The 20722-nt window shown below is 37.4% G+C and overlaps 1 protein-coding gene across 1 annotated transcript in view; it reads right to left on the bottom strand.

The window, feature by feature from the left end:
• Window positions 1-42: 42 nt before the first annotated feature.
• The window catches only part of GSDME (gasdermin E), a 45403-nt gene continuing 24723 nt past the window's right edge, over window positions 43-20722 (bottom strand). The window contains exons 7-10 of the mRNA XM_081971437.1: window positions 17520-17647; window positions 15964-16144; window positions 10419-10492; window positions 43-7534 (exon numbers count right to left, since the gene is read on the bottom strand). Coding sequence (XP_081827563.1) covers window positions 7295-7534; window positions 10419-10492; window positions 15964-16144; window positions 17520-17647 — 623 coding nt within the window. The 3' untranslated portion in view covers window positions 43-7294. The remainder of the gene's footprint in view (window positions 7535-10418; window positions 10493-15963; window positions 16145-17519; window positions 17648-20722) is intronic.

Raw genomic sequence — 20722 nt, 5'->3', positions numbered from 1 at the left:
AAATGTAAAAGCAATATCTTGAACTTTCCCTAAGAGACCCTTTTAAAAAGCCAACATTTCAACCCATTCAGTAAGTATTTTTCAAATAAATCTCGTAATGTAAATTCATTGTGTTTGAGGTAATGGTGAAGTAGCCTGAAAGAACCTCGTGCTACAGAGTCGTAGTGAAGAGCTCAGCATGTAGAATGTATGTTCTTAGTTGTGGAAAACTCATAGCTTAGAGGAACAAAATCTGCTTTTTTATTATGACCTCGCTCTGTATTTGTATATCGTTCTATGACGACTGGCTTTTAGTTTATACCAGAGTATTTATGAGTGATTTTGTGTGTTATAAAAACGTGATGTAGTGGGGCTTTGAGCTGATCCTTTGTGTTATAGGCTTTATTCACCAAATAGTGTGTGAAACTAAAATTATTGTCAGATGCTAAAATTCAGTGTTATTTATCAAATAATTTATTTTTGTTTCACACTCATGTTTTAACAGTGTTAGCCAATAACTCTTCCCTTAGTTAATCATGTTAGGTTCATATTTACTGATTACATAAATGCATTTCTGATACATATTCTATTGAGGGGATGTAGATATGGATGAGCCACACTGGCACAATGGTTAGAGCGCAGTACTGCAAGCTACTTCTGCTGCTCACCGGCTGCCAGCAGCTTGGCAGATCGAATCTCACCAGACTCAAGGCTGACTCAGCCTTCCATCCTTCCAAGGTGGATAAAATGAGGGCCCAGATTATTGGGGCAATATGCTGACTCTGTAAACCGCTTAGAGAAGGCTTTAAAGCATTGTGAAGCAGTATATAAGTGCTATTGCTTTTACTAAGAGGAAATAATCTGATGATTATATTTTATATTATGCCTGCTGTTATAAATAGAGCCATCCATTGCTAACACACAGAGGACCTGAGGTGGCTATCATCTCCCCATTTCATTTATTTTGCATATGAGTTTGGTCACTAGGATTACAGAACTTATTTTCAATACCAAAGTATCATACACAGGATGCCAACAATGAAAAAATATTGGAAAAGGCCAAGACAGTACAAGCTAGCTTTTAAGTATTTTGGCTTTTAAGATGCACAAGGAAACAGGGTTTCAATAATTTTTAGTTTATATAGAGAAATGTTGATACCAAAAAGGTATTGTAGATTTAAAAAACCCTTTGTGGTATTTTTTTAAAGACAAGTATATTTTGTAAATGTTATGCAAATTGCATATCTGTGTCTTAATTGCTATTGGTATTTAGAAATTAGCTTCTAACAATATGAAATATTGTACAGAAATTTATTTCTGTTGCATTAATTCTGTAGATAGGCTGATGTTAAGTATTTAAAAATATGTATACCTAGGTCTGGGAGGAGGGGGAAATTCCAGTACCCAAAATGACATTTTACTCTGTAATTTCAATGTCATTGTAAGGTTATGAAGTGGGATAAAGTGTAAAAATGACTATACTTTTATTGAATATGCTGTTTGAATGGAGATTGAGTGGAAGGCATTATTGAATCCTCAAGTCAAATAACTGTTTCTCATTCCTTTGTTTTCTAATGTTACATTAGATCGCATTCCAGTTGGTTTGTTGCTACTGCTCTTTGCTAGATGAAAGTTTGGGCTGCATTTTAAGTAGCCATGATTCTGTTCAGATTCTACCTGAACTATCTTTTTTAAAAAATAAAATGTTCTCAAGCAGAATACTCAATCTACTCCTGTCTTATTTTGTTTCTAGCCATTGATCTGTATTATCCACTCCTGTTGGAAAGCAGAAGGTTTTTCAAATTGGCCTTAGTTCAAGGAGAGTATAGCAAGTGATTAAAGGAATGTGATGTTAGTTTTAAGGCTCGGAAGCTCAGTGCTGTCAAAAGCAGGAAGGAAGAAGAACAAAATATCAGTATTTGCCTTAATGGCTTTCTAAAGAAATTGTTAACAGTAGGGAGTTGGTCAAGAAACATTTTATATTTTCTCTGGGCAAGACTTTTTGTTCTGGTACTCTTCTATCATCTTGGGAGAACTGCTCATGTCACAAAATTCACTCTTGGCATTAATGTGGAAATTTAAACCACAGGTCCCGAATGTAACAGGAAGAATTAGTTTGCTGCCATGCATAAGAATTCCTGCATTTGATATAAAATACACCTATATGCTCAGTGACATAATATCACTGTATGTGATATAGGCCATTCACTGATTTTGCTGCATGGGTGTATGAATAAATAAAACTTTGAATACAGAGACCCATGCATTTATCCTCCCACTGAATGGCAGCAATGGAGAAGTATGTAACAGGCAAAAATGCTTCTAAGCACAGTACCATAATGCTAAATTTAGTAAATGAGGTGCAGAATGGATTAATTGGGAAAGTGTAAATTGGAGGCAGAACATTTTAAGTGTCCTAATTTCAGTTCTTGGCATCTTTGCCTGCAACTGCAGAGTTCCTGTCAATGAACTGAACTGATAGATTGCAAATTCCTGTGGATAATAAATCTAGAATATACCAGAAATGTTTTACCACTTTCCTCAGAGGATAAAGTATATTTATCCTTCCTTCATTAATAGAGTAAATGAGAAATCATGTAAGGGCAATTCCATGTATAGTTCAGTATAAAAATGGAAACTGCGTCTTTGCTTAACATGAGTACGTGAAATGGGAAGACAATATTGCTTGCTGATATTAGGGTGCATCATTATCTGTACCAAAGTAAATATATATTGAAATATATATGCTAAGTGTATAGGTATGCCTATGTAATAATAGTAGAAAACAATGGTTTATGCAAAGGCCTAAACTAGATGTTAACATGGATCAGTAATTACTATTCATTGTTCTGTGCTAGTTTTACCAAAAATTATGGAATGAAAAAAAATCAATAAAAGTGCATGACAGTTATTAAAACATTACTTACCTGTTAAGGCAGTCCCTAATTGTATCTATTTTAGTTTTTTTTAAAAAATAATTTTCCATAAATTTATATAGTTTGTACATTATGATAACTTTAAAATTATACCTAAACTACAATGGGTCATACTGAATTCATGGGGGACTACGAAGTTCCTGGAATATATAATTGTTATGTTTATATAAGCTTTTCATTTATCTTAAATTTATAATAAAATGCAGAATTATATGAATCATGCTGAGTCAAACCTAAATCAAAGTTAATTTTAGTTTCTAATGTAAAGGCCTATTTCTATATAGCCAATAACTGAATCTTCAAAGAAAAACTGCTACTGTTTCAGAAAGACAGCTGTCATAATCAAGGAAAATCATAAAAAAGAACTTTAGAGCAAGAGCTAAAGAAAGAGAATAACAGACGCTGAGGGACGTTTTAAACCAAGAGTCCCCAACCCCCAGGCCGCAGTCCACTTACTGGGCCATAGCCCATTCCAAACCGAGTTGGAGAAGAGGAGGGCAAGTGCACAAGTGTGTTCAGCTCCACTTGTAACTCACAGCAGTCTGGCAAGCATGTATGTACAGTTCCATTTGTACGAGTGGCAGGCACATGTGGAACCATCCCCTCTCCCCTCATTACTGGTCTGCAAAACTGGCAAGATTGGAGACTGCTGTTTTAAATGACAATTCATGTTGGTGCTTCAGGAAAAACTATCTCTCTATTCAACCTACTAGTGTCACAGATAAGCAGAAAGCTTAAAATAATTATGTACAAAATATTTGAGTAATTTTTTAATGGTTAAAAGATTTGGAAAAAGAAAATACACAAAATTAGCAGCAATAATTTAACTGCTAAGATATCTACACAAGATTTGGTAAATATATCAATAATAATAAGTTCTCAAGCTTGGGGTTCTTAAAAACAATGAGGTATTGTTTCGACAATTTGTGGAATCAGTAGCAACTGCTGTTTTTGAGAAAGATGCAGAATTTTGAATACAAACTATCTTATTCAAATCTGTATATGATACTGATAGAAAGGATATTAGTTAGGTATGCAATTTTTGAATAAAAATGTAAAATGTAGAACTTTTTTTGGAATATTTGTCTGAAATTCATTTAATTTCTGTTCTTGAGTATTTTGTTATCTGCTCAGAATCAAATATAGTCTAAATCAATTGCACATTATTACTATTTTGCTGTCTTGTCTTGGTTCATTTGACAGGAATTCCCATCATAAACCAAGGAAACTTTCAGAGAAAACAAAGCAACTATCTCAAGAGCTGCGTTTATCATATTGAAATATTTTTGTTTATGATGCAAATTGCTTTGGATTGGTTTTCCATTAAAGTTCATCGTGACTGGAACTATGTACTGGATAATCCTTTCTCTAGAATATTAAAACGGCAACTTCCATGAGAAAAAAAATCAAAATCCCAGGCAACAAACTAATGAGCCTCTTATAATGTCTCTTATGTATCTATTTCATTACATAGGTAATCCTCAATTTACAACCAGTCGCTTAGCAACTGTTGAAAGTTACATCACCCACCCCCTACAAAAAGGAACATTACCTGGATTTGAAGTTCTGATAACCATTCCCCTGGATAGTCACATGATCACACACTGGATACTGAACAATTGTTCCATAAATAAGCATTTGCAGTATCCTGCAATCATGTGACAGCAATTCACATTTTTGTTGGAAACTAGTGTTTACTTCTAGCTGCCAGAAAAAAGCACTCATATATGGACAATGAGTTTACTTAACAACCACTGCAAAAATGTCCTAAACTGGGCTTGGACTAGTGATGATGTATTTAAAATCCATCATGACTAATAATGGTAATTTCAGGTTCAATTATTGTGGTAAGTTGAGGAATACCTTTATTTTAGATCGCTTGTTTATCTTTTTTCTTTCAATGTCCTTGCCTTATATGGGCTTTCTTGACATAACTGAATTTTTTGAGGCTTCTTGCTATTAAACGAATTGTCCATTTATAAGATCGAACATTTTCCTAATGATCAAGTACGATAGCCAAAAATCATGTCCAGTCTTACAACAATTGATGTTAGTTATGCCCCAACATGTGGGTAAGAAAAACATCTGATTAGGGGTTCAGATGCATATATGGTAGTTATACTTTTTTTAAAAAATGTAATGTGTTAGCTAGAGAAAGATGTTTTAACTTGGAAACTATTAAAATAAAATATCTTGGATGCACTGGCATACCATTTCTTCAAATGTGTATTATATCGCGATCTACATTTCTTTGTGAATTATTATATGTAGCTATTTTGTGTTTCTAAGATTAGATGATAGAAAATCATTAAGTACATTTTAAAATAATGACTTCTGTTAGACTTATGCAGTATAATTTTTATTGCTTCAACTCTTAATATTTCTATTAAACAGTAACTTTTTTCAAATGTGTACTAATATTGACACACATAGGACAATAGAAGATTTAAATGGGATAGGAAATTTTAATGTCTTTCCATGCTGTAAATCACAACAAAATTGCCACATAGATCAGATTAAGAAGTTCTAAAAAAGGATCATAAGAAAATTGGTGAAATTTCATAGGACAAATGTGTGCTATTCAGTTAAACGTATTTAAGTTGTATATCATTGTTGAATTGTATAAAACTGTGAAATCCTGAAAACTCCTAATAAAGTTATTTTTGTATATATGAAATAAAATCTAATATTTGAAAATTCAGTGTGATCTCTTATCAATTGCATTATTATTGCACAGAACAGGCATCAGAAAAGGAAGCAGGAAAGAGGCAATACAGTAGGCCTTCCTTGCAATAGATGTTATTTTATATTGAATAATATATAAAAACTTTTATCAATATGAAAGAATAACAAGTCATCCTATTAGGCATATACCTAATTAAAATACTGAAAAAAACATCATTCTATATACCTTATAATAGCATTTAATAAGTGCTGTGAAAATAATATCCAAAATCTGTTAACTTCCATTGGTTTGAAGACATATGGTTGAAAAGCTAAAGTTCACATTTAACTCCTTAACATACCCCCCTCCCCAATCTAAAACAAGCAGCTCTGATTACATTTTACTCCTTAACATACACCTCCCCCTCCCCAATCTAAAACAAGCAGCTCTGAGTCCTGGAATTTTGGTACACTTCACATGAATCAAGTAGGGTAAATAAAAATGCCTTTGTAACTAGCAAGATTACAAATATGACTCTCAAAATGGATGTTGCCATTCCCAGCTTCTCTACCACACCATAAAGAAAAACACATGGAAACTTGTACATCCTTTGTGATATTTGACTCTAATCTAATAATGGTTCCAAAGCCCCAACGTTTCAGATCATGCTTTAACTTTATTCCTGTGCTGCTGTTTTTAAACGTTGATTGCTTAAATGGTCCTTTCAATTATTCTCCTGCTACATGATGGTCTTTGCTCAGTTTTGAATACACTCTGTTGCCACATAATGGTATTCAATTAGTATATACTCTAATTCAGGGGTCCTCAACCCGTGGACCAGCACTGGGCCTTGGGAAGCAGGCAACATGGAAAACCACCTTCCTCCAGTTCACGGAAAAACCTCCCTCCATAGAACAGATCCCTGGTGCCCAAAAGATTAGGGCTGCTGTTCTAGTTTATAAGGAAAATAAGATTAGTACTGAAGCACAATAACTAGTACAAGGAATTCTTCACTGGCAAGTCCAGTGCTAAATGAAGCCATTGCTCAATGGACCTCGATATCTTGTATGCATCAAAAGCAATGCAACTGTGTCACAATCTAGGACTGGAGCCATTCTCTTGAAATCTGTTTCTCTCCAAACCCTCCACTCACGTGTGGGTGGGGTGGGAAGAAAAAAAAACAAGCAATTTTTGCAGGCAATTTCTCTTTCCCTACTGCCAGTATGATCATAATATGTAGAACAGTAAACAACTTGCTTTGTTGAAATCTCTCTCCAAGGGGTGGGGGATATGTGAAAGAAGAAGAAAAATCACAGGTCTGGTCCAAGACAGTACATACTAGCTGTAATGGCATTCATATGGCTGAGGGATGCTGTGAAGGTTGTGAATGGTGGTAAATGAGCCATAAAATTACTTTTTTCTGCACTGTTGTAACTTTGAATGGTTGCTGAATAAATGGCTGAAAAGTGAGGACATGTAATTTTTCTAAACTTTAAAATAATACAGGAGTGTCAAACATCTCACCAAGTATCCCTGCATGGTTTTTTTATCTTTGCATCTTTTCATTCATATAATTAATTTCAGCATTCGCCTTGCTCCAATAACACAGCCCATCGGCAGATATTCCAATTGCATGGAGACAGATCTAGTGGGTTCATAATTAAGAGGCATTAAACAGACACACTTGTAGTATTAAACCATTGAAACAGCTTCATCAGTTCTTGTCTTTTTCACAGCCTAATGCATGGAGGCCATTCAATGCTATATATAGAACGATTGGGGAAAAATTGGATTTTTTCATGGTTGCAGCTTTGATGGAAGATTCCGTCATTTCAAGGTTAATGTTTGATAAAGCGAATAGCCTTTGTGCTATCCGAAACTTTCCTGGGTCAGCAAGTGGAGCTAGTACAGGGTCTGCAAGTGTCACTGTACCATCTTCTGAGGTCATATTAGGCTGCTCAGAGACAGAAAGACATTGATTAAAAGCATTTCCACAATAGTACAATTTTTAAATAATGGCAAAAAAGACAATTTTTTAATATGTAAAGCTCACTAATCTGGGAATGGAACATCTGGAAAACACTGGAATTTTATTTCAAATTACATCAATTTGGTCTTTGGAAGCTGCCTAACAGTTTTCCAGAAATTAATCTTCAGAGATTCAGGAACCATAGTTTTTGCACATTCTTAATAATGCAACAAATTAGGGGATCAATGCAATGTAATGGTCAAATCCAAATACCCATTCTTGGGCAACTTTGCTGATGACCTAAAGGTTTTTCTCAGAATCAAAAGGAGGGTAGTTCATTGGAAGAAATGCTGGATATAAATGAAATAAATAAAAATACTCATCTGGTATTCCAGCCAAAGCTCTGTGCAAGTCTCTTCAATAGTGACACTATCTGTGCAGCATTTCATAAGCTACAATTCCTAGCAACCTCAGGGTAAATTGGGGAAATGTAAAGTACCACTAATGATCTCAAAACTCAATTAATTTAACCCTTTGTCCTTTTCTTTATCTCAGGCTTTAAGTGTCTTTGGATTTCTATTTCACGTTCATTTTCAGTACACTACATAATCCAATTTATTGTGAAAAGGAACAGCATATGTATTGTTAAGTATGTTTGCGCCTGTTCAGATTTGAGATCTGAAGTGGCATGATTTGAGAATGAACCTGCTTCGTGGTTCCATTTAGGAGGAAATGCCCAAGGTTAACTAAACGCCTCTAGGTGATTCATTTTCGGCAGCATGATATCAAATGGAATGTAGAACTCCTAGAGAACAATCCTTCCATGGATCAGCTAGGTATCTCTAAGGGTTTTGAAATAGAGGAGGGAACAGTCCATTAGTCTCCAAATTGTCTAGCAAAAAGCCTGGTATCTCAACTAGTATCTCTAGTAAACCATTGAAGCAATGCTAAAAATGTCCAGGGTCTTTAAAAAGTTCATAAACAGTTAAAGAAGCAAGTACTTATTTTTCTGTCTTGCTTTCTGTGAGTGTCCAGGCTTGGTATGGTAACGATATTGAGAAATGACCATAGATATATCTTTGTGATAATGTTTGCTGCATCTGATTGCCAAGTTATCTGTGGTGCGAGGAAGATTGCCACTACCAGTTGACAAGCTTGGTTCCTTCCAAGTAGGGCCCCTTTATCAGTGTTACAATTCACTCTGATCGAGCTGGGAATTCTGCATGTTGATAGAGGCTACCTAATACAATAAGACCCAAAGCCACAGAATAGTATACTACATATACCAGTATTTATATTATAAGATGTATATTACAACAGTATTATAAATACTGTTCTTAAAAACACTAAATGTTTTAATAAGCCAGGCATCACTTTAATCATTACTGAGAACTTTTGTCACAACTATATAAATTTTAAGTTTTGACTAAAAGTTGTGTTACCCTCAAAATTGGATAGGTAGGATAGAACACTCCATTAATACAAGGCAGATCAAAGTTAAGATCCTGTACAGCAATTAGAAATGAATGAAAACAATACAAGGCTTGGATCTCCAAAAGAACTCTTGTAGACACAGGTCAATCTAATTGGCTACTTAGGTCACTGACAGAGAGACCATCATAATACCATTGTACCTCGTATCTCAGCACAACTTTGGTTTTTTTATCTAGAGTATCCCAGAAGCAATAGAAAAGCCATTCTATCTGTGCAGCACTTAAAAACATTACACAGCGCTTTGAATCAGATCATTACTCAACTGATCCTTTGGTTTCAAGGGAGTAAGTCTATCAAACTATCACTTCTTGCACTGTGATTCTGCTGATCATAGCGCAAGACCACAATTATAGCAATACCACCCATTAACAATAAAGCATTACAAATGAGCAAGCAAAAGCAGAAATAACCATTCACAATTCCAAAAGGTGACACAAAAATCTATCTATATCAAAATGTTGCTGAACAATTTCCTGCCAATAGTCAGCATGCAAGATATTGTCATGGCTTATTGCAATCGAAACTGGTTTTATCTAAGCAGGTCACTATATCTCCTCCCCCCCCCTTTTATTGTTTTCTCCATGTATTTCAAAAGGGAGTGGTAGATAGGTGGGAGCTAAAGGACCACATTTGAAAGGGAAAGAATTACAAGTATTTGTGTACAAAAGATCTCAATCTATTTCTGATAAGAGAATGGAATTACTATGGCCCCAAGATAAACTAGAATGGAGGAGTAAAAGTGCAGATGATAGCAACAAATGAACAAAAAATCTAGTTACAATAAATACTTTTATTAAATAATTGTTAATTCCTACTGACTTATTTAATGGAATGTATGGAGTTCCTATGCATTATTTATTAAGTTCTCTATTATAGGTTGTATTATGTAGGTTTTATTAAGTTTTAGATAATCTGAGTTATAATCTGTAGTAATAAAGAATTTGAATTTGAAAAGAAATCTATGTGATTTTAAAATATATATATATTTTTAGTATAAGAAACAGACCAAATGTTGACAGTGTTTTTCAGATATCAGATTATTACTTGAAGTACCATAATTATGACAAAATGCTTATAAAATCAGTGATTGCTTTTTATTCAGTTTTGTACTGATTTTTCTTATCTTTCCTGCTGTGAATTGCCTTGAAGGATAATGTGTATATTAAAATACAATTTCCATTTAGTGCTGGCTAGTTTCTTAAAACGAATGGAATATATATTCTATAAGGGTTGGAGATATGCCATGAATAAGTACTACTGAGAACCAGCTGCTAGAACTTACGCTCCTTTAACACATTTCCAACTTAAATTGACAGGACTTACCAAGAACTTACGCTCCTTTAACACATTTCCAACTTAAATTGACAGGACTTACCAAGAAACACAGGGTAGGGACAAGCTGGAGATCACAGCAGGCTATCAGCAGGCATAGAGAATAACTTGACAGTTCTGAAGAAAGGAAATAAAAGGAAAACAAAAACTTTTAAAAATATAAAAGAATCATTCCTGCTGAGCACTGAGTCATAGGCCTCTGAAATCTTTCTGAATAAACTCAAAAAAGTAGGGCAGTATGTTCTCCATGTCCACATAGAATCTAGAATCTGCCAAAACAGAACAATTTATGTTGTTCCTAAAAGAGAATGTCTTGAGAATGTATATTGCCCTGCTGAAAAGAACATTCCCAATTGTGTGTATTTCACAATTGAATCTTGCCTTTAAATTACTATTGTTCAGACAATCTACAATTCATTCTTGCATTTAAAAGGTTTGACAAATGAAATCTGACTACTTCAAAACTGCATCTCTAAGCATGTTGTAAGATATGATTCAGTTAGAAATGAAAACTGAGGAGACAACTTCAGCATATATTCAAAAAACGTAAATAGAATAGAAAATAAAATATTTTCTATTTTTCTCAAAAATAAAGATTTCATATCTGTTAAATGGATAGATAGCATCCCTGATAAAGAATACAGATATTCTTGAGTTACAGGTGAAACTCGAAAAATTAGAATATAGTGCAAAAGTTCATTTATTCCAGTAATGCAACATAAAAGGTGAAACTAATATATAAGATAGACTCATTACAGGCAAAGCAAGATAGTTCAAGCCGTGATTTGTCATAATTGTGATGATTATGGCTTGCAGCTCATGAAAACCCCAAATCCACCATCTCAGAAAATTAGAATATTACATGCAATCAATAAAACAAGGATTGGACATAGAACAATACCGGATCTCTGAAAAGTATAAGCATGCATATGTACTCAGTACTTGGTTTGGGCCTCTGCTGAGGTGTTATAGAAGACCAGGATGCTTCAATAGCTTCATTCAGCTCTTCGACATTGTTCGGTCTCATGTCTCTCATCTTTCTCTTGGCAATGCCCCATAGATTCTCTATGGATTCAGGTCAGGCGAGTTTGTTGGCCAATCAAGAACAGTAATCCCATGGTCATTGAACCAGGTTTTGGTGCTTTTGGCAGTGTGGGCAGATGCCAAGTCCTGTTAGAAAATGAAGTCAGCATCCCCATAAAGCTCGTCTGCGGAAGGAAGCATGAAGTGCTCCAAAATCCCTGGTAGACGGCTGCATTGACCCTGGACTTAATGAAGCACAGTGGATCAACACCAGCAGATGACATGGCTCCCCAAATCAACAGAGACTGGAAACTTCACACTGGACTTCAAGCATCTTGCAGTGTGTGCTTCTCCATTCTTCCTCCATACTCCTTGGTTTCCAAATGATGCAAAAGTTGCTCTCATCAGAAAAGAGGACTTTGGACCACTGAGCAACAGACCAGGTCTGTTTTTCTTTACCTCAGGTAAGACGCTGCTGACGTTGTTTGTTGTTCAGGAGCAGCTTGGCAAGAGGAATATGATATTTGAAGCCCATGTCCAGGATCCGTCTGTGTGTGGTGGCTCTTGATGCACTGACTCCAGCCTCAGTCCACTCCTTGTGAAAGTCCCCAACAGTTTTGAATGGCTTTTTCCTGACAATCCTCTCCAGGCTGCGGTCATCCCTGCTGTTTGTGCACCTTTTCCTTCCATACTTTTCCCTTCCACATAACTTTCTATTAATGTGCTTTGATACAACACTTTGGGACCAACCTTCTTTTGCAATTATCTTTTGAGGCTTTCCCTCCTTATGGAGTGTGTCAATGATGGTTTTCTGCACAACTGTTAGGTCAGCAGTCTTTCCCATGATTGTGATTCCTACTGAACCAGGCTGAGAGACCATTTAAAAGCTCAGGAACTCTTTACAGGTGTTATGGCTTAATTAGCTGATTAGAGTGGGATACTTTGAGCCTAGAATATTACACCTTTTCACAATATTCTAATTTTCCGAGATTGTGGATTTGGGGTTTTCATGAGCTGTAAACCATAATCATCACAATTATGACAAATCACTGCTTGAACTATCTTGCATCTAATGAGTCTTATCTCATATAGTACTTTCACCTTTTAAGTTGCATTACTGGAATAAATGAACTTTTGCACGATATTCTAATTTTTTGAGTTTTACCTGTATGACCATAAAGACATCACTCATAATGGTTAAAAAGCAAGAAGATGTGACTGGCCTGATTTTATTAATTTTGTGGGGTTCAGTAAGCAAACCCCAGTTGTCAAGCAAACCTATGGTTCAGTATGAGCTAATTTTGCTGAAAACTGAGAGTAAATATCAATTTTCAACATCACAGTAATAAAACCTGATTAAGTGAGTGGATGCTGCTGCTAACAGCCATCAATATCGGTTGGCCATTGATCTACAGTCACACAATTGTCGTCTCAACTGTAGGAAATTTGAATCTGGGTTTTAGTATCCTTCAAGTAAGTTCCTCAAATGAGGCAACCAGTCATAAGTTAAAAGTACCAGTGCAGAGTGTTTATGGTATGAAGAGGCTTTTTACATGAAGTGAAAGGCTTGCTGGAGATATGTGTAGAACTGGGTTGAATGGTGATACAGAGCCACTAATGAAAAACAAGTAAATGATGAAGACTCCAAAAACAGGTAAGAGGATAACAGAGGATCAAAAAAGAACCTTCAGATGATTTTAAGGAAAAATTAGAGAAAGAATTTTTCTCGACCCAATACTGAGTGATTCTGTAGGAGCACCCACTGGATGAGCAATAAGATAGATAGGCAAAAAAATAAGTGACAGAAACTTAATGCATGATAGGATCAAGATAACAATGTAATTAACCATACCAAAGGGAAAAATATGCAATTAAAAATCCCTGTTTTTTAAATCTAACAACAAAAACAATCTGAGATTATTAAAAAAAAATTAGTTTTATTTCAAAGAACTTCATGGGTCCACAAGAAGATCAATACTTCAACACTGAGAAAGTGTTTCCCCCAAAATACCTCCATGACATCGAAGACTGATTAGAGCAATGATTCACAAACAGTGCTATTAAACTACTCTAAGTAGGATTTAAACTAAATAATTGCAATGTAAAGTCTGTGGCGTTAAATCTTACATAGATGACAAATATAAGAACAGAATCTTTGCGAATATATGAATGTCATTCTTGGAAAAAGTGAGGGTTTCTATAATGGTGGGAGCGTGATTAGTTCTAAGACTCTAAAAAGATCCAAACATAGAGTCTTTATTTTATCACTGAATCAGGAGTCAGTGATCTGAACACAGTGAAGAAATGATAAATATGATATCAGAAGACATAAATTAAATACTAAGCATCTGTAAAACTAGGGTGAGTCACAAAGATATCTAGGAAATGTAATGTAAAAAAAGATTAATTTTGTTTAACAACAGCCTTTTTGTTTAGAGATGCTGAGTTTCAAATGGAAATTAATGCTCTAAGACTTGATTACTTGAGATTATTAAAATATTTAATTAATAAGTAGGCAATTATAGTCAGCATTCTTTTCCTTTGTTTAGCTCAATTTCTTTCTAAATTATTACTTTTAAGACAGACTCCGAAGCGCTGTAATTTATACCACTGACATAAAAGCTCGAACCTTTCTTGTTTCTTTCTTAGTACAGTAAATAAACTTAGCACATAAAGTGAATAATATTCACCATGTGAATCCAAATGAGAAAGCCATCATTTAAAGGCAGTCGAGGTTAAATAATTCCTATACTGAAAGCTAGGTAGGTGACCTTGAAGCAATTTTTTGGAAACCCTTATGTAAATACTGTGAAGATGACAGAAGCATTCCTTTAGTCTGTGGAAATATTAGAAAGACAGAATGACTCCTCCCTTATTCACAAGAGTCATAAGAAGAAGGGGAGACAGATTTACAAGATTTTATTATTATAGTTTATCTCAATAAACTTTACTTCTGATTTCCTAATCAGGTGGCTAAGAGGGACATGGTGGCTCAGTGGCTAAGATGCTGAGCTTGTTGATCAGAAAGGTCGGCACTCCGGCGGTTTGAATCTCTAGCGCCGTGTAATGGTGTAAGCTGCAAGCCATCTTTTCTTTTGGACGTCAGACCTGCCACAGTTTCTATTATTTTACTATGCATTTTTCTATTGGGGAAAAATGGGAGGGGGGATTATACGGAGTTGGGTGATATGTGGCCATAACAAAATTATTTCTAGAAAGCCAAGGTCATCCTTTGTCTCTGCACCTGGCTGCAACTTTCAACTGGGTGGGAAAATCTGGAAGCTTTCAGATTAGGGTTTTCCCAGATGTGCCAACATGGCTCTCTTAATAAATTGGAACTTTGAGGAATCCTTTACCTCGAACTATGATTTACATTTGGTTCTTATTTGGAACCCTGACACCAGCTTCTGATAACCTAGCACAGCGATGGCGAACCTTTTTTGGCCCACGTGCCATAAGTGGGGGGAGCGCAGGGGGGTCGTGTGCGGGCGTGCCACACCCATAATGCAATGCGCGACCCCTCACTGCACATGCGCGCACTACAGACACAACCCCATTTTTGCATGCTTTTTTCGCCCTCCCCAGGCTCCAGAGGCTTTATAGGAGCATGGGGAGAGCGAAAACAGCCTCCTCCCCCCGGAAGCCCTCCGGAGGCTTCAGGGACCTTCCGGAGGCTTCCCTGAAGCCTTCAGAAGGCTCAAAACGACCCTCCGAGCAAACCAGAAGTCACTTCCGGTTTGCTCGGAGGGTTGTTTTAAGCGCTCCGAAGGCTTCAGGGATCGTCAAGAGGCTTCCCTGAAGCCTTCTGAGCAAACAGGAAGTCCGTTCCTGAACTTCCGGTTTGCCTGTAGGGCCGGTTTTTTTGCGCTCTGGAGGCTTCAGGGAAGCTCATGAAGCCTCCAGAGGGCTTCCGGGGGGGAGGGGAGGCTCTTTTCGCCCTCCCCATGCTCCTATAAAGCCTCTGAAGCCTGGGGAGGGCGAAAAACGGCTTTAAAAAAAGGTGAACTCAGCTGGCCAGCACGTGCATGCACGCTGGCCAGTTGACAGGGCAGTGCCTCACATGCCCTGACAAATGGTTCTGCGTGCCACCTGTGGCATGCGTGCCATATGTTCGCCATCACTGACCTAGCAGTTCAAAAGCACATAAAAATGCAAGTAAGTAAATAGGGACCACTTTGGTGGGAAGATAAAAGCTCTGTGCGCCTTTGGCGTTTAGTCATTTTGGCCACATGATCACGGAAACGTCTTCAAACAGCGCTGCCTCTTCGGCTTAGAAACGGAGACAAGCACATCCCTAGAGCCGGAAACGACTAGCACATATGTGCGGAGAAACCTTTACCATTAATCTCGTCTACCTTGAAGGGTTGACATCCAAGTACCATACATTTAGTTCCACATTCCATTATACTTTATGCACCAAGGATTTCCTCTATATTCACAAATTAAATTTACAAAGTGTTTTCCCTCTGTACACGATACTATAAATCTGAAACGGAAAACCCTACCTGCTCTGAACAAAAAATTATTTTTAGAAGAAAACCACTCGCTTATTTATTCTTTTGTACCTGCCAGAGCACTGAGGAGGAAATGAGCAGCTAGGAAAAGCTCCTTATTGTGAACCTGTTGTTCACTCTGTAAATGTACACCCACAAGCTGTAGAAATTCTTCTATACATGGTTTCTCTAATGACTTCAATTTCTCCATTGCTATGTTGCCTGGACTCCCCTCAGAACATATACTGTCCAGCTGTAAAAACAAAATAAAAAGGGAACAGACACAGTGGTCAATTTAATCATACTCAGAATAAAGTTAATCAGACCAAGTTTGACTTCCAATTGCCTCGACAGCTCTATTATGTTTCTTTCACAACAATATGGAAATGGTTTTTCACTGCATTAAAAAAAAAAAACTTCTCAATGTACCTTGAAGCCTTGGACATTACTGACAGTTTCCTATCCAAATGTTAAGCAATGTTAAGCAACTCTGCTTAGCTTGTTATGAGATCATTCAAGGTTAGGTAGGTGATGCTACTTGCTGTGATCCAGAAAATAATGATGCTCAAATCAGTCAGGACTAATAAAAATTCCATTGATTTCATATTATGTGAAAATCTGACTCTTTTAAACATTAACTCTAATTCTAAGAAGTGCGAGGGGGGGGGGGGAGAGAGAAAAACAGGATGACTAACGGTAATATGGATGCATTCAGGTCTAACAGTATGGGGAATACTGGATCAGATTAAAGATAGACCAGCGATGGCAAACCTTTTTTGACTCACGTGCCACAAGTGGTGGGAGCGCAGGGTGTGTGTGTGTGGGCGTGCCGCACCCATAATGCAATGCGCGACCCCCCAGTGTGCATGCGCGCACAACAGGCGCTTCCCCCCATTTTTGCATGCTTTTTTCGCCCTTCCCAGGCTCCAGAGGCTTTATAGAAGCCTGGGGAGGGTGAAAAGAGCCTCCGCTGCCTCCCGGGCCTTCAGGGACCGTCCGGAGGCTTCCCTGAAGCCTTCGGAACGCTAAAAACGACCCTCCGAGCAAACCGGAAGTGACTTCCAGTTTGCTCGGAGGGTCGTTTTGAGCGCTCTGAAGGCTTCAGAGACCGTCCGGAGGCTTCCTTGAAGCCTTCGGAATGCTTGAAACGATCCTTCTGGTTTGCTCGGAGGGTCGTTTTAAGCATTCCGAAGGCTTCAGGGAAGCCTCCAGATGGTCCTTGAAGCCTCTGGAGGATCTCGGGGGGGGGAGGCTCTTTTCGCCCTCCACAGGCTCCTATAAAGCCTCTGGAGCCTGGGGAGGGCGAAAAATGGCTTTTAAAAACGGTGAACTCAGCTGGCCAGCTGACAGGGCAGCAACTCGCGTGCCCTGACAAGTGGCTCCGCGTGCCACCTGTGGCACGTGTGCCATAGGTTCGCCATCACTGAGATAGACCATCCTAGAGACAATGCATCTATTAATCACCAAAATAACACTGATTTGATGGTAACAATCACTAAAATAATTAGAAATATATAATTAGAAACATACAGGTTATTAGAGCAATCAAAACTACATTCCTTTCTTCATAAAGAACAAGCTTTAAAAAAAGAGGAAAATTGCATGTATGATTAGGAAATAAAAATTACCACATTTTCTAGTTGCATCACTGTTTCTTCATGAAGCAAAAGGTCACAGACCATTTGGTATAAAGATCTCTGCTTTTCTTCTGATAAATTCATAAACGGTTGGAACTGGCTCTTTAATTGGAGAACATCTGAAAATGTATTATACTTGCATATTTAATCATTAAGTAGAATCAAGTTAGAGAAGCTAATCCTAACAATTCTGAATGTAACATACATTTTCATTTAAAAGATAGTGTGTGTTTGTGTGTGTGTCTGTTTGTGTGAGTATGCATGTTGGAAGTGTAACACATCATACTCATTTGCCTTTTTATAGGGATTTTTTTAACAAAACTGATCATTTTGATCCTGACTCAAATTTCAAAAATACATCCTATGATTTCATCAAAGGAAATTTGTGTATACATAGTATTAACAGAGAAAATCAGAATTCAAATGAAATACATTTCTATAGTAGTTTGAGTATTGCCATGTGCAAAGAAATAAAATGGCTTGTTTGACCAGCATATCCCATGAACCCAATCAATCTTGGTTTAGTTAGTAAACCATTGTTAACAGCTATAATTTACCTTACCCTACATTTTCATTACATCTCCCTCACCCTCCTGAGGCATGCCTGCATTTCCTAGCCTTGGATTCCATCCACTCAATTATTACAACAGGGAGTACTCGGATTGTGCTTGAATGAGAGTTGTTGAGATGTCATATGACATCTCACTTAATGGTGACTTCACTCAACAAAGTTCGTAATCCCAATTATAAGACCAGTACTACTTGCCCGTCTTGAAGCAGTTAATTAAAAAACTGCACATTCATGCAGTTGTAAACATTATTATTTGGAATAGTCTGCAGTGTGGTCTATATGAAAAGAAGTTATCTTGAGAAAGTATGCAAAGTATAATACTCTAGAATAGAAGTTCCCAACTGGGGATACGAGGCGATATTCCAATTTATATATATATATTGTTTTCGTAGATTTTCACGGGTATAGGTATGCAGGTCTTGGCGTATTCGGGTCTTTTCCCATGTAAGATTGACAGTATCTTGGCCATGTTTCAATGAAGTCACACTCGTCATTTTCAGGCTGGTGCCTTTGGCTTCGTGCTTGTGTGATCAAAGCGTGATCAGAGCTGCCGTTTTTCTATAAATATGTGGATGTGTGTGGAATGTTGGCTTTGTTGCTTTAAATGGATTGGTTGGCTGTGTTGTCACATCTTGATTGGTTGATATGAGGCAAAAGGGGTAAAGCCCCAGGTTCTATGGCTTATTAGCTTTATATCAATCAGGAGTAGTTAATATGTACTTTGATTAAGTCTGATTTCTTGCTTTACCATAGCATTGCAAATATTACGGGAACATTGCAGCAACATACTGTAAAGGAGGGGCACAGAAAGCTAAGAGTGGGTGTAAGATAGAACAAAGATGAATCTGCAAAAATAGCTTATAACATATAGAAACTTCTCTTTTTGTACGTTTCCAAAGCACTTTGCTTTTTGTATTTTTCCAAAATGTACTTCTCTATTCCTGAAACTTACCCATGTATAACAAGTTTGCTTGAAGACAAGTATAAAAACCAATGCCCTGGGCGGAGCCCGGGCAGTTCAGACTTTGGTGTGCGAACACGACTGAACTCGATGCATCAATAAATCTGTATCTCTTTTACCTTCGTGGTCTCACATCCTGTTTTTATCGCGCATTGTGGTGAAAGCCTCAATCTGCTGCAACAGATGGAATTGATGTTTGGTGAGGGTGATTGGTAATGGTGTCCTGTGTTGTTTTGGGTCCTGTGTCGTTTTTTGTGGCTGGGACTTGTTTATTGACTAGGGCTAGTTTCCAGATGTCTGGTAGGAGGGAGGTATCATCACATTTATTCATGTTGTGGGGGTGTTTCTCTATTTTGATAGCTTCCATAATTATTCTCTTATTGAAGTGTTCACTTTTGGAGAGTAATTTGGTTCTTTCAAAATCAATTTCATGTCTTGTTGCTTTAAGGTGCTGGAAAAGGGAGGAAGTTTTTTCTTCTTTTCTGACTGCGTTCTTGTGTTCTGCAATGCGTGCATTTATTCTCCTATTAGTTTGCCCAATGTATGTGGCTGGGAAGATTTTGCATGGTATTTCATAGACTCCTTGGTTTTATAGCTGGATCTTGTCTTTGGGGTTTCTTAAGATGTTGGCTATTTTTTGGTCAGTGCCGAAGGCTGTCTTGATATTGTGTTTGTGGAGAATTTTGCTGATTTTATCTGTGGTGCCTTTGATGTAAGGGAGGAGGGCGATCCCATTGTCTTGTTCTGTGTCTCGGTTCTTGGGGGAATGTCTCTTTTTGGATTAGGTTAGTAATTGTGTTTCTTTGGAATCTGTTGGAAATTAATACGTTTGTGAGGGTGTGTAATTCAGTTTTCAGGTGGTCTTTGTTGGCTAGGCGTTTAGTTCTGGAGATGAGGCCCTTGGCTATGGAGTTGATCTGTGCAGGGTGGTGATGGGATTGTCTGTTTAAGTAGCAGTTGGTGTGTGTTTTTTTCTGGTAGATGGTGTGTCCTAGGGAGCCATTGGGTATTTGTAGATTAGGATGTCCAGAAAGGAAAGTTGGTTGTTAGCTTTTATTTCCATAGTAAATTGTATTTTGGGGTGTAGGCTGTTGAGATGTGTGAGGAAGTTGTCCAGTTTTTCTTTCCCGTGTGGCCAAATTACGAAAGTGTCATCTGCATATCTAAGCCAGAGTTTGGGTTTGTGTTCAGATTTATCTAAGGCGTTGGTTTCAAAGTATTCCATGTATAGGTTTGCGATGACGGGTGAGAGGGGTGATCCCATAGGTGCTCCTTCTATCTGTTTGTATCTTTGTCCATTGTAGATGAAGTATGTGTTGGTTAGGCAGTAGTTGGTCAGATCTAGGATGTGCTTGTGGGGGATGTATTTGTTTTGGATAGCTGTCAAGGCTTCTTTAATAGGCACTTGGGTGAAGAGGGATATGACATTGAAGCTCACAAGTAGGTCACTTGTTTGTAGGTTTTGTTTCTTTATTGTTTCTATGAAGTGGATTGAGTTTTGAACGGGTGAGGTGATGGATTCTGTGTAGGGCTGAAGTTGTTTGGCAAGAAATTTGGCAAGATTCTGTAGAGATGAGCCTATGGAGCTGATTATGGGTCTGAGTGGTGTTCCTTCTTTGTGTATCTTGGGGAGGCCATAGAGCTTGGGGCATCTGGATGATT

Source organism: Natrix helvetica (assembly GCF_964273705.1).
Source record: "Natrix helvetica genome assembly, chromosome: Z".
NCBI classification, from domain to species: domain Eukaryota; kingdom Metazoa; phylum Chordata; class Lepidosauria; order Squamata; family Natricidae; genus Natrix; species Natrix helvetica.
The sequence above is the reverse complement of the archived record's forward strand: the minus strand, read 5'-3'. Positions and strand labels throughout refer to the sequence as shown.